Source organism: Hypanus sabinus, chromosome 11 (genome assembly GCF_030144855.1).
Source record: "Hypanus sabinus isolate sHypSab1 chromosome 11, sHypSab1.hap1, whole genome shotgun sequence".
Classification (NCBI taxonomy): Eukaryota; Metazoa; Chordata; class Chondrichthyes; order Myliobatiformes; family Dasyatidae; genus Hypanus; species Hypanus sabinus.
Genome location: NC_082716.1, coordinates 41,396,807 through 41,413,479, shown reverse-complemented (window position 1 = coordinate 41,413,479; position 16,673 = coordinate 41,396,807). Strand labels below are relative to the sequence as shown.

Genomic DNA, 16,673 nt, shown 5'->3' with positions numbered 1-16,673 from the left:
GTATTCTCAGTCTGCCTGTAGTAAAGCAGTTGACCACTTACTAATGGGGCATAGCTGATCAAAGTAACCCAATGAGCACAAATCCAAATGATACCATCTTGGGGAGCAGCTAGTGTTTGTTTGTTTGTTTATTTATTTGGTGATGCCATATGGAACAGGCCCTTTCACCCTAACAAACCTCACCTATTTAACCCCAGCCTAATCACAGGACAAATTACAATGACCTATTAATCGGTACGTCTTTGGAATGTGGGAGAAAACCGGAGCACCCAGAGGAAACTCGTGCTCGTGTGAAGCATGTGCAAGCTTCTTACGGACAGCGACGGATCTGAACTCTGAACTCCCTGAGCTGTAACAGCATCGTGCTAATCACTTTGCTACCAGCTTAAAACTCTTGGAGCATTACCCTTACAGGAAGACATTTAAAATTTCAGGAGAGAGATATGTTCAGAATGCACATAAGTATAAACAAATCCCAGAAACTAGATCTTGAAGAATGTTAAACTTTGCCTATTTATAATATTGTCACTGTGTCTTTGTTGTTAATCTTCCATTCTGCAGTCTTAGCTTACAGTTACCTTGTTATTTAACGTTAGAACTGAAAGTAGTTTGTACAGTGATAACATTGATGGGAAATGTTATCCAATCTGAAACAAAAGTCAACTATTAATTGATGAACCAGTTAAATAGAAAGTGACTTGAAAAACTTGGTGACTATGTTTCTATGCTATTCTTGTACCAAAGAAAAAACATGTACAACATGCACAGATGCTGATTTGCAAATCAGGAATCCCATTTGAACTTTCTCTGTAAAGACAAAAATCTGCAGCCAATGTACATCATTTGAAGTTAGTCAAAATGATGATGCAAATGACTTTGAATTATAGAGTAGCTTAGTATTACTGTCTGCCCAGGAAATCTAAAGTGCCACTTTTTCAATCTCAGCTGGATTGGCAGCTAAAGGAGATTTGGTAGAGGGCCGGAGGTACAGAATAATGCCAGAGATGCATCCCTGTGGTGCTGGGAGAAATATTCAAAAACAAGTTGGTGCAGAGTGCTTGTTGCTTTTTTTTAGCTTTTCTTTGGAGAACTCCAGTGGAAGTTTAAGTAATAGTGCATGTCATGCAAGAGGTTCAACAGCAGGAAAGCAATACGAATCATTACAAACAAAAAAAGGCTTGAATAGGTCTGGGTAAGTTGTAGACCCAGAGTTCATTGCTGATGCCACAACATGAGTCAATATGATTCAGCAAATGGCCTCCAATTGAAATTTTATTTTAGTTGTAATTAATTTGAACTTCAAACCATCCATGTATCTCAAATGATACATACAAAATGCTGGTGAAACGCAGCAGGCCAGGAAGCATGTATAGGGAGAAGCACTGTTGACATTTCCGGCCGAGACCCTTCGTCAGGACTAACTGAAAGGAAAGGTAGTAAGAGATTTGAAAGTTGGAGGGGGAGGGGAAAATGTGAAATGATAGGAGAAGACCGGGGGGAGGGGGGGGGGAATGAAGCTGAGAGCCAGAAAGGTGATTGGCAAAAGGGATACAGAGCTGCAGAAGAGAAAGGATCATGGGACGGGAGGCCTAGGGAGAAAGAAAGGGGGAGGGGAGTACCAGAGGGAGATGGAGAACAGGCAGAGTGATGGGCAGAAAGAGAGAAAAAAAAGGAGGGGGAAATAAACTAAATATATCAGAGATGGGGAACGAAGGGGAGGAGGGGCATTAACGAATGTTGGAGAAGTCAATGTTCATGCCATCAGGTTGGAGGCTACCCAGCCAGTGTATAAGGTGTTGTTTCTCCAACCTGAGTGTGGCTTCGTCTTGACAGTAGATTTCCTCATGTATCTCAAATGGATTGCTTTCAGAAGTTAAGCTATAAATATATTCATTTGCCAATGTAGCAATGCATTTGTCTGCGGGTAAACATTGTTGCAGTTAAAATGATGCTCCTTTCTTCAGCAAACCTGAGAAAAGAATTGTTTCATTTCAGTGCTAATGTGAGGGCAGCTTTGAACTTGACTTGGCACTGTCCACGCTCCTTACACAGCTAATGCATACAGCCAAGATCTAACCCACCCTACCTTAAAACTTTAATTACATTTTGTGGATGTTTTAACAGGTTGCAAATCTGTCCTGTAGAACATATTAAACAGAACAGTACAGTACTGGAATAGGCCTGCAGCCCATCATGACCACATTAACCATGATGTTAATCTAAATAATCTCAAAGTGTAGTAAACTTCAACATTAAATCAAAAATCAGCAAAGCATGAACAATGCCTCAAGGCTTTAAGTGCTGTACCTTAACACAAATGGAGAATTTTGCACATGATTAGTTAAAATTGAGTGCATTAAAGAGATACCCAGCTTGTTTTGCTTCCAGTTGGCCAAGGTTTCACATTCGTTTGCAGTTTTCAATGAAAACTAATGAAATTCATTTTAAGGAACAAAATTGGTTTTTGAGAATAATTGAAAGACAGGAGGCTCATTAAAGAGGGTCACATACATCATAAACCACAAGAGCAAATCACAACACTAACATGATCCTGAATTCTCAGAAGAAGCTGTAACTTGAAATCATCGTCTTATCATTCTTAAGGAGCAATAAATTCTAACTCAACAGGACATATTAGTGAATTGCTCACCATCAAAAATTGTACTGGTCCCTGAGAAATGCAAGAAATTCCACAAGACATTTATAACCAGATTCAGGACTCCCTAGTGAACATGGAGGTCTAGAAGTTGCTGACAGCAAGTCGATGGTGATTTCCTGGATAAGCTCCTGCGTTGATCTGGGTGATTTCCTGAGCATGCTCCTATGTTGATCGGCAGCAATGCATGAGGTTGCAATTACAATGAGCAACCCAATCGGGTTAGACCTGGCATAGGAATGTATTTAACTGATTGAGGACAAAAGATAAATACAGAGGCTTCCTTAGCTATGGAAAACCTGATTTATGGAAATACAATTTTATGCAAATTCTGTTATAAATATAGAACAAGATTTTCAAGTCAGTAATAAAATCATATGTTTTGGTGGTATTTATTAACTGCTGGATGCAGTTTATGTTCGATTAATGTAATTATGGATAGTGTTAGGACAAATAATGAAATGAAATTATTACAGGAAGTGTATACACTTAAATACAATATAGGTAGTTAAAGAAAACAGATGTTTCTAATATATGGAAAAATCAGCTTATGGTCAATTCTCAGGAATTGTCTCATATGTAACGAAGTGCAATACTGAGGTTTTGTTATGAATTAACTGAGTTTCGCTAATTATTTAAACACTAATTTTATGCCTTTTAGTTTTTCTCATCTTAATTTCTATGATGTTTTGATTATTTAATCTACTTTAGTAACTTTACTATATTGGAAACATTAAAAAATTAAAAACTATTGACAGCTTGAAAATGCAGACACAGTAGCTCAGTTGACTGTCAAAGTTTTTCTTATCATTTTTGAGGCTAGAGCTGATGTGGATCCTCACAAGGAATATTTGGGCAGTGACCTGATGTGTAAAATTAGCAGCCAAATGCTGAAGATCCACAAATGCCCCCAAGTGTCATAAGAATTTGATAACTGGTTCACTAATTCAATTTGAAACTACGATAGAAAAAGCAATTCCAATTGGTAATATGTCATATGAATTACTAATAATTTTGAAGTGGACATGGTTTCTCTGTTTATTACTGAAACGCTGTATCCATTATACTGGTACTTCTTTTGTAAAAGTTAGATAGCCACATGCAAAAAAAAAACGATTTTAGCATGGAGTTTCCTCATCTTTTCCATCAAACACATTCTGCTTGGGTAGCCTCTAACTTGATGGCATGAATACCGTTTTCTCCTTCAAGTAAAAAACTTCCTTCCCCCTCCCCTCTTCTATTCCCCACTGGCCTCTTACCTCTTCACCCCTGCCAATCACCTCCCCATGGTACCCCTCCTTCCCTTTCTCTTATGGTCCACTCTCCTCGCCTATCAGATTCCTTCCTCTCCAGCCCTTTACTTTTCCCGCATACCTAGCTTCACCTATCACCTTCTAGCTTGTTCTCCTTCCCCTCTCCCCACCTTTTTATTCTAGTGTCTTTCCAGTCCTGAAGCAGCATCTGATGTGCTTTCAGCATTCTGTGTGTTTTGCTTTGGATTTCCAGCATCTGCAGAATTTCTGGTATTTATGTTGTGATCTTTTTTTGTTTTGCAGCAGCAGTGCAGTGTGACATATAAAATATACTGTAAATTACTGTAGGAAATATATATATATTTAAACAAATTAAATTCTGCAAAAAGAAAGCAAAAATGCTGAGGTAGTGTTCATGGGCTCATTGACCATTAAGTAATTTGATGATGCAGGGCAAGATACTGCTCTTAAAATGCTGAGTGTGCCTACCTTCCTGATGGTAGTAATGAGAGGAGGGCATGTTCTGGGTGGTGGGGATGCTTAATGATGGATTCCAGCTCTTTGAAGCATCACTTTTTGAAGATGTCCTTGGTGGCGGGCAGGCTAGTGCCCATTATGGAGTCGGCTGAGTTTACAACACTCTGCAGCCTTTTCTGATCTTGTGCAGTGTCCTCTCCATTTCAGATCCTGACACAATCAGCTCCAATGCTGTCCATGGTGTTTTTCAAGGCCCTAAACAGTCCTTCCAGGTGACTCTTCACCTGTCAGTCTGTTGGGGTCATCACTGTATCTGGTGCTCCCAGTATGGCCTCCTGTACATCGGTGAGACCTGACATAGATTGGGAGACCACTTCGCCGAGCACCTATGCATCATCCACCAGATAATGTGGGATCTCTCAGCAGCCACCCATTTTAATTCCACTTCCCATTCCGACATGTCTATCCATAGCCTCCTGTACTGTCGCAATGAGGCTACCCTCAGTGTTGAGGAGCAACACCTTATATTCTGTCCGGGTAACCTCCAACCTAATGGCATGAATATCAATTTCTTGAACTTCTGGTAATGCCCCCTCTTCACCATTCCCATTTCCATTTCCTTCTCACTTTATCTCCTTACCCACCCATCACCTCCCTCTAGTGCTTTTTTTTCTTCCATGGCCTTCTATCAGATCTCCCCTTCTCCAGTCCTGTATCTTTCACTAATCAACTTCCCAGCTCTTTACTTCACCCCACCTCCCCCCCCCCCCCGGCTTCACCTACCACCTTGTGTTTCTTCTTTCTCCCCTCCCCTCCACTGTCGAATCCTAACTCCTCATCTTTTTCTCCACTCTTGACGAAGGGTCTCAGCTCGAAATGTCGACTAACCTCTTTTCCATAGATGCTGTCTAGCCTGCTAGATTCCTCCAGCATTTTGTGTGTGTTGCCTGAAATGGTGTTCTTGTCTGAGCTATCAAACGTGGAAATGTTGATGTCCAAGTCTAGAATATTCCACATTCCCTCTGCTGTTCACCCATCAGAACTTGTCCTGAGAGTGATGGAGCCCTTTGGGAAGGGCAAGGAGTGAGCTACATACTCCTCAAGCAAAACAATAGCAAGAATAGAGAATCTCTGAGGGTAATGCTTGTAAAACTAATCTTCCATTGGTACACAGTACTGGCCTGTATTACCATATTGTTCATGTGCTCCGGAACTGGTTGCCAACGTTGCTCATCTTCATTTTATTCATGATAAAAGTGAATAACTTTTATAACCTTTCTATGATATTTTCAAATAATGATGACCTTTCACTGTGTACCTTGACATCTTAATAGAGTTCCACAATTCATGGGCATGTGGCTTCAGGTTGTAACTACCATTCATTGCTAATTGACACAAAGCCTTCACATCCCATGAGTGTAGCAATCCAGCGGATTCTGGTTAATTGGGACGCATCTGGACCAATCCATTTTGGCCCAAATAAGTGACTACACCATTAAGCCAAATTTCCATGGACATAGTTACAAAGGTATAAAAACAAGACAATTAATAATTTCTGCATTTAAATGAAATACAGAACAAATTAGAAGACTCTCAATATTACTATACTCCAGTTCTATAAAACTATTAGTTCCTACTAGTTATTAAAGGAGGAACTCATCCAGTGTACCTGACTGTAAATGAACGGAATCAGCACACACACCTAGTGTAGATAATGGGCTGCCTTCATGCAATACTATCAATCATTGCATCCTCCAAATTTTCATTTTTGTTGTAATATTCAAGATGATTGGTGATACCTTCAAATTCTTTGTAGTTCCTAGCTTCTTGAAGTAATGAAATAATTTCATTTTCACTCCCGGCTGTTTCTGGCATCTCCAAGCCTGTGTGCTTGAAACTGCAGTGAGCAAAACAGTTCTGAATTGTCTTACTGCTAATTTTGCACCAACTGTTAGTGACAAAAAGCATTGCCCCAGTTAAGTTGCAAGGTTTCCCAAATAAATGAAGGGAATTCCGGACGTTTTCTCGATTAGTTCTTGTTCTCTAAGATCTGTCCCAACTAAGCAGCTGTGTTGATTAATTAATGGCCAATTATACTTAAAAAAAAATGAAAGAAAGATGTGCTAACATAACCTCCTCAGGTAGCTTTTCAAGTTTTTGAAATTAAGTGATATCTTTAAAGTTGGATGGTTGTTAAAGCAATTTTACCACTAAAACCGTATTGCTTGTGGAGCAGCCCAGATATATATAACAGAACTACAGGGTGCCAACCTACTTGTTCCATTGAAGACCAGGAAGATAAAGTAAATTTTCAAGCTAATGGACATGACTCACCACACCTCACCAAAATACAAGGACTTCCTGCAGGAGGTCATAGTTTCCATTATGCAGCTCTGTTGTAATTCACCTTAATCAATAGATGGCAATGGGAAACCTTCTGAATTAATAAATCATTTCAGATTTGCTGATTAAATTAGAGTTTTAATAGTTTTACAAGTTAATCGAATAATGTTGGAAGAGATGCAATCTCAATTCAGTTTAAATGATCTTGTTGATTGTGTTATATGGGTTTGCTTGATTTACTTCATAATGAACTGTGTGGGTGGCAAGCTAATCTACACTCAATGCAATAAACACAACCCTGATAAGCCACTTCTAATAGCAAAGTTGATAAGTAAGAAAAGTCAATATTCTCACTGTAGCAGTTTTAAGGATGAATTTTAAATTAATGTTGTTGGAGCTGTTGTCCCAGAACAGACCCCTTGTGATGATAATGACTCCATTAAACCTACTGCCTAAGATTAAAATAGTTTCGATGATGTACCATTCCATGAGTAATATATCAAACCAGTGAATACTTCTCTCACAATTTATGACAAATGCCATACGTGGAATATTTGCTGGACTTCCGGATTATAACCATATCCTTCATTATCCTGCCACTTGGGAAGTTTTGAACAATAATATTTAAGCTCATTGTCCCTGATTTTAACTCGCAGCTAAAGAAGAAGTCAATCCAAGAACAAATTAGCTATGAGACATGAGTTAAAGTGTCTTGGTAGGAACAAAGAGTTACAGTGGTCTGCATCTACCTGCCTGAGATTTTAATGTTCTTTCTGTCTCACACCATTTGCTGCACTGCTGCACAGCAAAGATACAGTACATATTGCAGGCTATGCAGAGCGATGGATAGCTTGGGATCACTCACGGCGCAAGACTCAATCTGCGCAGGCATTCACATTAAAGGTATCTCTTACCCTCCCCATGTTCCCATGTTTTCCTGCACCTCCATGGCAACTTTGTTTGCTGCTTTATTGTGTCCGCCACTGAGGGATTATACAATGTAACAATTGCAGTGTGTAAACTGATACAAGGGTAGCATTTTTGCAGGCATAATAGAAATGATTAAGATGCACTTAGACTGGTGCATGAATAGGAAATGGAGAGATACGAACCATTTTTGGGATTAGTTTGGATGAGCGTCATGGTCAGCACTGATTTCATGGGCCAAAAGCCCTGTTCCTGTGTGATAGTACTCGATGTTCTTTCAGGCTGAGTCTAAAATACCACCATCCGCAGCGGCAAAAACATAGCAGTTGCAATCTCAGCAGTCAGCTACTTCTCAAGTTCAAAGTTCAAAGTATATTTATGATCCAAGGACATACTGTATTTGTTGCCAAAACTACCCTGAGATTCATTTTCTTGCAGGCATTCTTGGAACAAATAAGTACAATAAAATCAACAAACACTACACACATAGAATGAAAAACAACCAATGTGCAAAAGAAGACAATCTGTGCAAATAATAATAATTAATAAGTAAATGAATACCACTGGGAACATTAATTACAGTGTCCTTGAAAGTGAGTCTATATTTGAATTGGACCTTAGGCTGTGGAATCATTCAGGTCTCATCTTAACACAGTCGTCATGGTGCCGAAACCTACCAAGTGTGTTAATTGTAACTTTTTTCCAATTTCTTCATAGTAATAGGATCCCCTGATTGGATGTCAGCACTAAGTACAGCACCCTTTTAGCCCTCCCAATAAGGAGAAAGTCTATTTTTTTGGGGAGGTGGGGGGAATGCATGTGCAAGTTACTGCAATTTCAGAGCTCCCTTTCTTCAGGAGGAAGCCATAGGAAAGGATTCTGAAAATAAGAACATAAAACATAGGAGCAGAATTTTGCCATTTGGCCCATCGAGTCTGCTCCACCATTCAATCATGGCTGATCCTTTTTCCCCTCCTCAACCCCACTCCCCAGCCTTCTCCCCAAAACCTTTGATGCCGAGTCCTATTAAGAACCTATCACTCTCTGCCTTAAATATATCCAACGACCATAACATGATAAGTTTTTATCTACAATTTGAGAGGGATAAGGGCAGATCAGAGGTGTCAGTGTTGCAATTAAATAAAGGAGACTACAGAGCCATGAGGGAAGAGCTGGCCAAAGTTAAATGGGCGGATGCCCTGGCAGGAAAGACAGTGGATCAGCAGTGGCAGATATTCTTGGGCATAATACAAAAGATGCAAATGCAGTTCATTCCAATGAGAAGGAAGGATTCAAAGAGGGGGAAGGGGCCACAGTGGTTGACAAAGGAAGTCAGAGATTGTATAGCATTAAAGAAAAAGAAGTATGACAGGGCTAAGATGAGTGGTAATACAGATGATTGGGAAAGTTTTAAGGAACAGCAGATCTTAACTAAAAAAGCAATACGGAGAGAAAAAATCAGGTATGAGCTCAGTCTAGCCAGGAATATAAAAGGGGATAGCAAAAGCTTTTTTAGCTATGTGAAGAGAAAGAAGATAGTTAAGAACAATGTTGGCCCCTTGAAGAATGAATTGGGAGAAATAGTTATGGGAAACAGGGAAATGGCAACAGAATTTAATGCATACTTTAGATCTGTCTTCACCAGGGAGGACACAAGCAATCTCCCAGATGTATGGATGGGCCAGGGTCATAAGATATCAGAGGAATTGAGACAGATTGACATTAGGAAAGAAACTGTGATGAGTAGACTGGTAGGACTGAAGGCTAATAAATCCCCGGGTCCAGATGGTCTGCATCCGAGGGTTCTAAAAGAGGTGGCTCAGGAAATTGCGGATGCATTGGTAATCATTTTCCAATGTTCCTTAGATTCAGGATCAGTTCCTGAAGATTGGAGAGTGGCTAATGTTGTCCCACTTTTCAAGAAGGGAGGGAAGGAGAAAACGGAGAACTATCGCCCTGTTAGCCTAACGTCAGTCGTGGGGAAGATGCTTGAGTCCATTATTAAGGACGAAATAGTGGCACATCTAGATGGCAGAAATAGGATTAGGCCGAGCCAGCATGGATTTACCAAGGGCAAATCATGCTTGACTAATCTGTTGGAGTTTTTTGAGGGTGTAACAAGGATGTTAGATGAGGGTAAGCCAGTGGATGTTGTATACCTAGATTTTCAGAAGGCATTCGATAAGGTGCCACATAGGAGATTGGTGAGTAAAATCAGAGCTCATGGCATTGGGGGCAGGGTTTCAACATGGATAGAAAACTGGTTGGCAGATAGAAAGCAAAGGGTAGCAGTGAATGGGTGTTTCTCAGACTGGCTGGAGGTGACTAGTGGGGTACCACAGGGCTCTGTATTGGGACCACAGCTCTTTACGATTTATGTCAATGATTTAGATGAGGGCATTGAAAAGTATATCAGCAAGTTTGCTGACGATACTAAACTGGGTGGCAGTGTGACATGCGAAGAGGACGTTAGGAAAATACAGGGAGACTTGGATAGGCTGAGTGAGTGGGCAGATACTTGGCAGATGTCATTCAATGTGAATAAATGTGAAGTTATCCACTTTGGAAGCTGGAACAAGAGGGCAGAGTATTGTCTGAACGGTGTCGAGTTAGGTAAGGGAGAAATGCAAAGAGACCTAGGAGTCCTAGTTCACCAGTCAATGAAGGTGAATGAGCAAGTGCAACAGGCAGTGAAGAGGGCAAATGGAATGTTGGCCTTTGTTACAAGGGGAATTGAATACAAGAGCAAGGATGTTCTTTTGCATTTGTACAGGGCCCTGGTGAGACCACACCTGGAATATTGTGTACAGTTTTGGTCTCCAGATTTAAGGAAGGACATTCTGGCAATTGAGGAAGTGCAGCGTAGATTCACTAGGTTGATTCCTGGGATGGCAGGGCTGTCTTACGCAGAGAGATTGGAGAGATTGGGCTTGTACACGCTGGAATTGAGGAGATTGAGAGGGGATCTGATTGAAACATTTAAGATAATCAAAGGATTTGATAGGATTGAGGCAGGAAATATGTTCCAGATGTTGGGAGAGTCCAGTACCAGAGGGCATGGATTGAGAATAAGAGGTCAGTTATTTAAAACAGAGTTGAGGAAGAGCTTCTTCTCCCAGAGAGTTGTGGAGGTGTGGAATGCACTGCCTCGGAAGACGGTGGAGGCCAATTCTCTGGATGCTTTCAAGAAGGAGCTGGATAGATATCTGATGGATAGGGGAATCAAGGGATATGGGGACAAGGCAGGGACTGGGTATTGATAGTGAATGATCAGCCATGATCTCAGAATGGCGGTGCAGACTCGAGGGGCCGAATGGTCTACTTCTGCACCTATTGTCTATTGTCTATTGACCTGGCCTCCATAGCTGTCTGTGGTAACAAATTCCACAAATTCCCCACCCTCTGGCTTAAGAAATTTCTCTGCACCTCTGTTTTAAATGGATGGCCATCTATCCTGAGGCTGTGCCCTCTTGTCCAAGACTCCCCCTCTATGGGAAACATCCATTCCACATTTACTCTGTCTAGGCCTTTCAACATTCAAAAGGTTTCAATGAGGCCCCCTCCCATCCTTCTTAATTCCAGCAAGTACAGACCTAGAGCCATCAAATGTTCCTCATATGATAACCCTTTCAGTCCCAGAATCATCTTTATGAACCTCCTCTGCACTCTGTCCAATGCCAGCACATCTTCTTTAGATGAGGAGCCCAAAACTGTTCACGTTACTCAAGGTGAGGCTTCACCAGTGCCTCATAAAGCCTCGACATCACATCACTGCCCTTGCATTCTAGACCTCTTGAAATAAATGCTAACATTGCATTTGCCTTCTTCACCACCTTTAACCTTTAGGGTGTTCTGCACGAGGACCCCTCCCCCCAAGTCCCTTTGCATCTCAGATAGGTCTGTTATGAATCAGAGGCATACCAGAAGAGGAAGACAGATTATTTTTATTTAAGATTCCAAGGCAAACTGACAACAAAGAAAGTACCTTGTGGAAGTGGGTCTGGCAGATTCAAGTATCTGGTATTCCTGGTGCATTAATTTATGACTGCACTCTAACCTGGAGGGATGAACAAATTAAATATATTGTTACCTCAACATGGGTAATCACAAACAATGCCAGCGACAAGGCTACTGTTGGTTATCTAGGTGCAGGAAGAGCACTGATGAATTGCACTAATAAAGATACTGTGGTCTCTAACCTCCTTCATTATGTTGCAGATATGGCAGCTGTTGACATCGATCAATATGACATCCACACCATTGCTGATGCTCTCAAGCATTACTTACGAGGGTTGCCTTTACCTGTGATTCCACCAGCTATTTACAGTGAGCTAGTCTACACTGCCCAAGGTAAAATGATGCCTGATTCTTAGCTTTTTTATAAATCTGTAAATAAAAATCTATTCTACAATGTAATGGTGAATAATATCCTGATAAGTTGGTGATACTTTTCAGTTCTCTTTTTCCGAAAGCTCGGTCATGTTCTTTTCATTTAAGAGTATTGTTATATCAATCAATTTTGCTTGATAAACATCAAAAGGCTTAAAATCAGTATATCTGTTTTACATAGGTTTGTTTCTTGTGAAATGTTAACTGATCCTGCAACTGATTGTTTATAGAAACCTATTATTTTGTCAATGGACTAATGTAAACACTTTACAGATTTTGCTTTAAACTATAATATTCATGCTTCTTTCTGAAAATTTAAATTCCGTTCTCAACTATCCAATTAGAACATTGCATATTTTATCTTAATTAACACAATGGCAAAATGAATAAGTACTCAACTCCAAGTGTTTTGCAATAACTTAGGCCAGAAATGTTTAATGTTCATAAGTTGTAAGGATCTAAAAAACTATAGCCAGGTGAGGATCCGCAATCCTATTCAGAGACGTAGGATGTTTGTATGGAATCACTATAACATGGACAGAGGTCATTCTGTTTACCAATCATTCAGTTTATCATCATTCTCACCCCATAGCCCTGCAGTATTTTCCCTCTAGTGCAATAATTCCTAACCTTTTTTATGCAATAGAGCCTCACCGTTTACCAAGAGGTCTGTGAACCCCAGGCGGGGAACCCCTGCTCTAGTACCTCCTGAATCACATTATTTTTTATTAAATCAGTCAGGATGTCTAATTCATCAGCCAATGATATCTCACGACTCGCAGTGAAATATCACGCGAGGGCAGGATCAGCCACCGAAACCACTGCAATGCCTCACCAAAGATAAATGTTGTGAACTGTTGTCAAGCCCTTCGGAAGGATGACAGGTCTTAGATTCTGGTGCCTACAGGACTGCATACACTTGTGGGTAAAAGGGAAATAAAAATGGCAAAATTGTCAGATCAGCCTATCTTTACCTGAGCTTCAAGTCAACAGGAGCCAATTTATTATGAGTAAGAAGAGCTTATTGTCAGCGGCAGCAAATAGATGACTTTGCACTAATAAGTGAAAAAAAAATACTGTTTTGGAATTAGTTCCTAATGCTGCCAACTGGCTGCAAGCATGCAATTAGACCAGAACACAAGACATACAGAAATAGGCCACTCAGCCCAGTGAGCCTGCATGCCATCATGACTGATTTATTATACACTCAATCACATTCTCCTGCCTTCTCCCCATAACTTTTGATACCCCGACTAATCAAGAACCTATCAACCTCCACTTTAAATATACCCAATGATTTGGTATCCACAGCTGTCCATGGCAATGAATTGCAGAGATTCACTACCTTCTGGTTAAAGAAATACCTCCTCATTTTTGTTCTACAATATATGGACGTTCCTGTATTCTAAGGCTGTGCCCTCTAGTCCTAGACTCGCCTCCCACAGGAAACATTTTCCCCACATCCATTTTATTCAGACTTTGCAATATTTGATAGGTTTCAATTAGATCCCACCTCATTCTTCTAAACCCCAGAGGCATCAATGGCTTCTTAAACTGAATGATAACCCTTTCATTCCCAGAATCGTTCTCGTAAACCTCCTCTGGACCCCTCCAGTGCCAGCACATCTTTTCTTAGATAGAACCATAGAACATTACAGCACAGAAACAGGCCTTTTGGCCCTTCTTGGCTGTGCTGAACCATTTTTCTAAGGAGACCATAACTGCTCACAATTCTCCAAATGTGGTCTGACCAATGCCATATAACGCCTCAGTATTACATCCTTGCTCTTGTCCTCTTAAAATGAATGCTAACATTCCATGTGCCTTCCTTACCACCGACTCAACCTGCAATTTAGCCTTCGGAGAATCCTGCACGAGGACTCCCAAGTCCCTTTGCACCTCTGAGTTTTGAATTTTCTCCTCACTTAGAAAATAGTTTATGCCTTTATTCTTTCTACCAAAATGCATGACCGTACATTTTCCTACACTATATTCCATCTGCTACTTCTTTGCCCCTTCTCCCAATCTGTCTTAAGTCCTTCCTTCTGCAGACTCCCTGCTTCCTCAACACTATCTATCCCTCCACCTATCTTCATGTTGTTTGCAAACTTGGCCACAAACCCATCAATTTGGCATTCAAATTATTGACATATAAAGTGAAAAGAAACTTCCTCAACACCGACCTCTGTGGAACACGACTAGTCACTGGCACCCAGTCAGAAAAGGTCCCCCTTTATTCCCACTTTTTGCCTTCTGTCAATCAGCCAATATTCTATCCATGTTAGCACCTTTTCTGTAATACCATGGTATCTTATCTTGTTAAGCAGCCTCATGTGCAGCACCTTATCAAAGGCTAGCTTACCTTTATATTTCATCTTTTTGCTTCTTATGGCTTTTTAGTTGTTTTTAAAAATGTCCCAATCCTCTAATTTCCCACTAACTTGTGCTATATTTTATGCCCTCTCTTTTCCCTTTATTCTGTCCTTGGCTTGCCTTGTCAGCGACAGTTCCCTCATCCTCCATTTAGAATACTGTCTTCAATAATAGCTGCCGTTTATTAGTTAAAGTCAAATGTTAGTTCAATGTTGATACTGGAAGTAATGTACTGTTTTAACTTCATAATTACTAATTATGAACTTATTTATCATTCTAATCCAATATTTGAGGTCTTGATATTTAGTATTGTTATTTTTAGTGATGTGGAGTCAAAGTCAGGCCAAGTCATTTGAGAGCTGACATGCAGAATCTTCGTCTTCATAAAATATTACTGAAGTAATAAAAAAATATCAATCAGATCCTAAGGCTATTATAGATGGTATATCTGAAACTGGAGCAGGACAAAATGCTCTGCATTGATCTGAAGGGAAAGCATTGTTGAACCAAATAGATTTATTAAAGCACTCATGCTTAAATATTCGATGTCAGTGGTTTGGGTATAGAAAGGTAATAAAGCACCAACATAAGGTGTCGGGGCAGGGGAAAGGAAGATACCCAAGCAACTGTTGCCCTGCATGAGGGAAAGCCATTTGTTGTGGTTGTTTTGGGGAATGCTTTGAGAGTATGATGACATCAAAGCTCAAAGTAAACTTACTATCAAAGTACATTTACAATGCTGAAATTAATTTTCTTGCAGGCATACTCATTAAATCCGTAATAGACTTAATGAAAGGCCGCACCAGCTGGGTGTTCAACCAGTGTGCAAAAGACAGCAAACTGTGCAAATACAAAGTAGGAAAAATAATAATAAATAACTAACAATAAGTATTGAGGACATGAGATGAAGAGTCCTTGAAAGTGAGTCCATAGATTGTGGGAACATTTCAGTGATGGGGCAAGAGAAGTTCTCCCCTTTGTTTCAAGAATCTGATGGTTAAGGGGTTAATAACTGTTTCTGAACCTGGTGCTGGGAGCCCTGAGTCTCCTTTTCCTCCTTCCAGATCCACTATGAACTATTGTTAGATTATAGCACAAGAAGATCACCTCAACTAGGTAGAAATTAGAGTAAGCTTTCTCAAATAAAAGATACTAATAACTATTCCTCTACTATTCATCTTTTGTGAAAAGTTAGTAAAATATCTATTATACATTAATGTAAATTTTGACATCCAACATTATATATCTGTATAGTTGGAATTTAGTGCAGCTAGAATTTAGAAGTCCTTGCCCCTTGAAGTCCTATAACCATATAACCAGATAACAATTACAGCAAGGAAACAGGCCATCTCGGCCCTCCTAGTCCGTGCCGAACTCTCAATCTCACCTAGTCCCACCTACCCGTACTCAGCCCATAACCCTCCACTCCTTTCCTGTCCATATACCTATCCAATTTTACCTTAAATGACACCACTGAACTGGCCTCTACTACTTCTACAGGAAGCTCATTCCACACAGCAATCACTCTCTGAGTAAAGAATTACCCCCTCGCGTTTCCCTTAAACTTCTGGCCCCTAACTCTCAAATCATGTCCTCTCATTTGAATCTCGCCTACTCTCAATGGAAACAGCCTATTCACATCAACTCTATCTATCCCTCTCAAAATTTTAAATACCTTGATCAAATCCCCCCTCAACCTTCTACGCTCCAATGAATAGAGACCTAACTTGTTCAACCTTTCTCTGTAACTTAAGTGCTGAAACCCAGGTAACATCCTAGTAAATCGTCTCTGCACTCTCTCTAATTTATTGATATCTTACCTACAATTCAGTGACCAGAACTGTACACAATATTCCAAATTTGGCCTTACCAATGCCTTGTACAATTTTAACATTACATCCCAATTTCTGTACTCAATGCTCTGATTTATAAAGGCCAGCGTTCCAAAAGCCTTCTTCACCACCCTATTTACATGAGACTCCACCTTCAGGGAACTATGCACTGTTATTCCTAGATCTCTCTGTTCCACTGGATTCCTCAATGCCCTACCATTTACCCTGTATGTTCTATTTGGATTATTCCTGCCAAAATGTAGAACCTCACACTTCTCAGCATTAAACTCCATCTGCCAACATTCAGCCTATTCTTCTAACCGGCATAAATCTCCCTGCAAGCTTTGAAAACCACCTCATTATCCACAACACTTCCTACCTTAGTATCATCGGCATACTTACTAATCCAATTTACCACCCCAT

The 16,673-nt window shown here is 40.3% G+C and overlaps 1 protein-coding gene across 3 annotated transcripts in view; it reads left to right on the top strand.

Moving 5' to 3' along the window:
- pik3r3b (phosphoinositide-3-kinase, regulatory subunit 3b (gamma)) overlaps window positions 1-16,673 on the top strand; it is a 675,304-nt gene that overhangs the window by 388,331 nt on the left and 270,300 nt on the right. For all 3 annotated transcript variants that reach the window (XM_059984207.1, XM_059984206.1, XM_059984205.1), the window contains exon 5: window positions 11,875-12,006. In XM_059984207.1, the coding sequence (XP_059840190.1) occupies window positions 11,875-12,006 (132 nt within the window). The remainder of the gene's footprint in view (window positions 1-11,874; window positions 12,007-16,673) is intronic.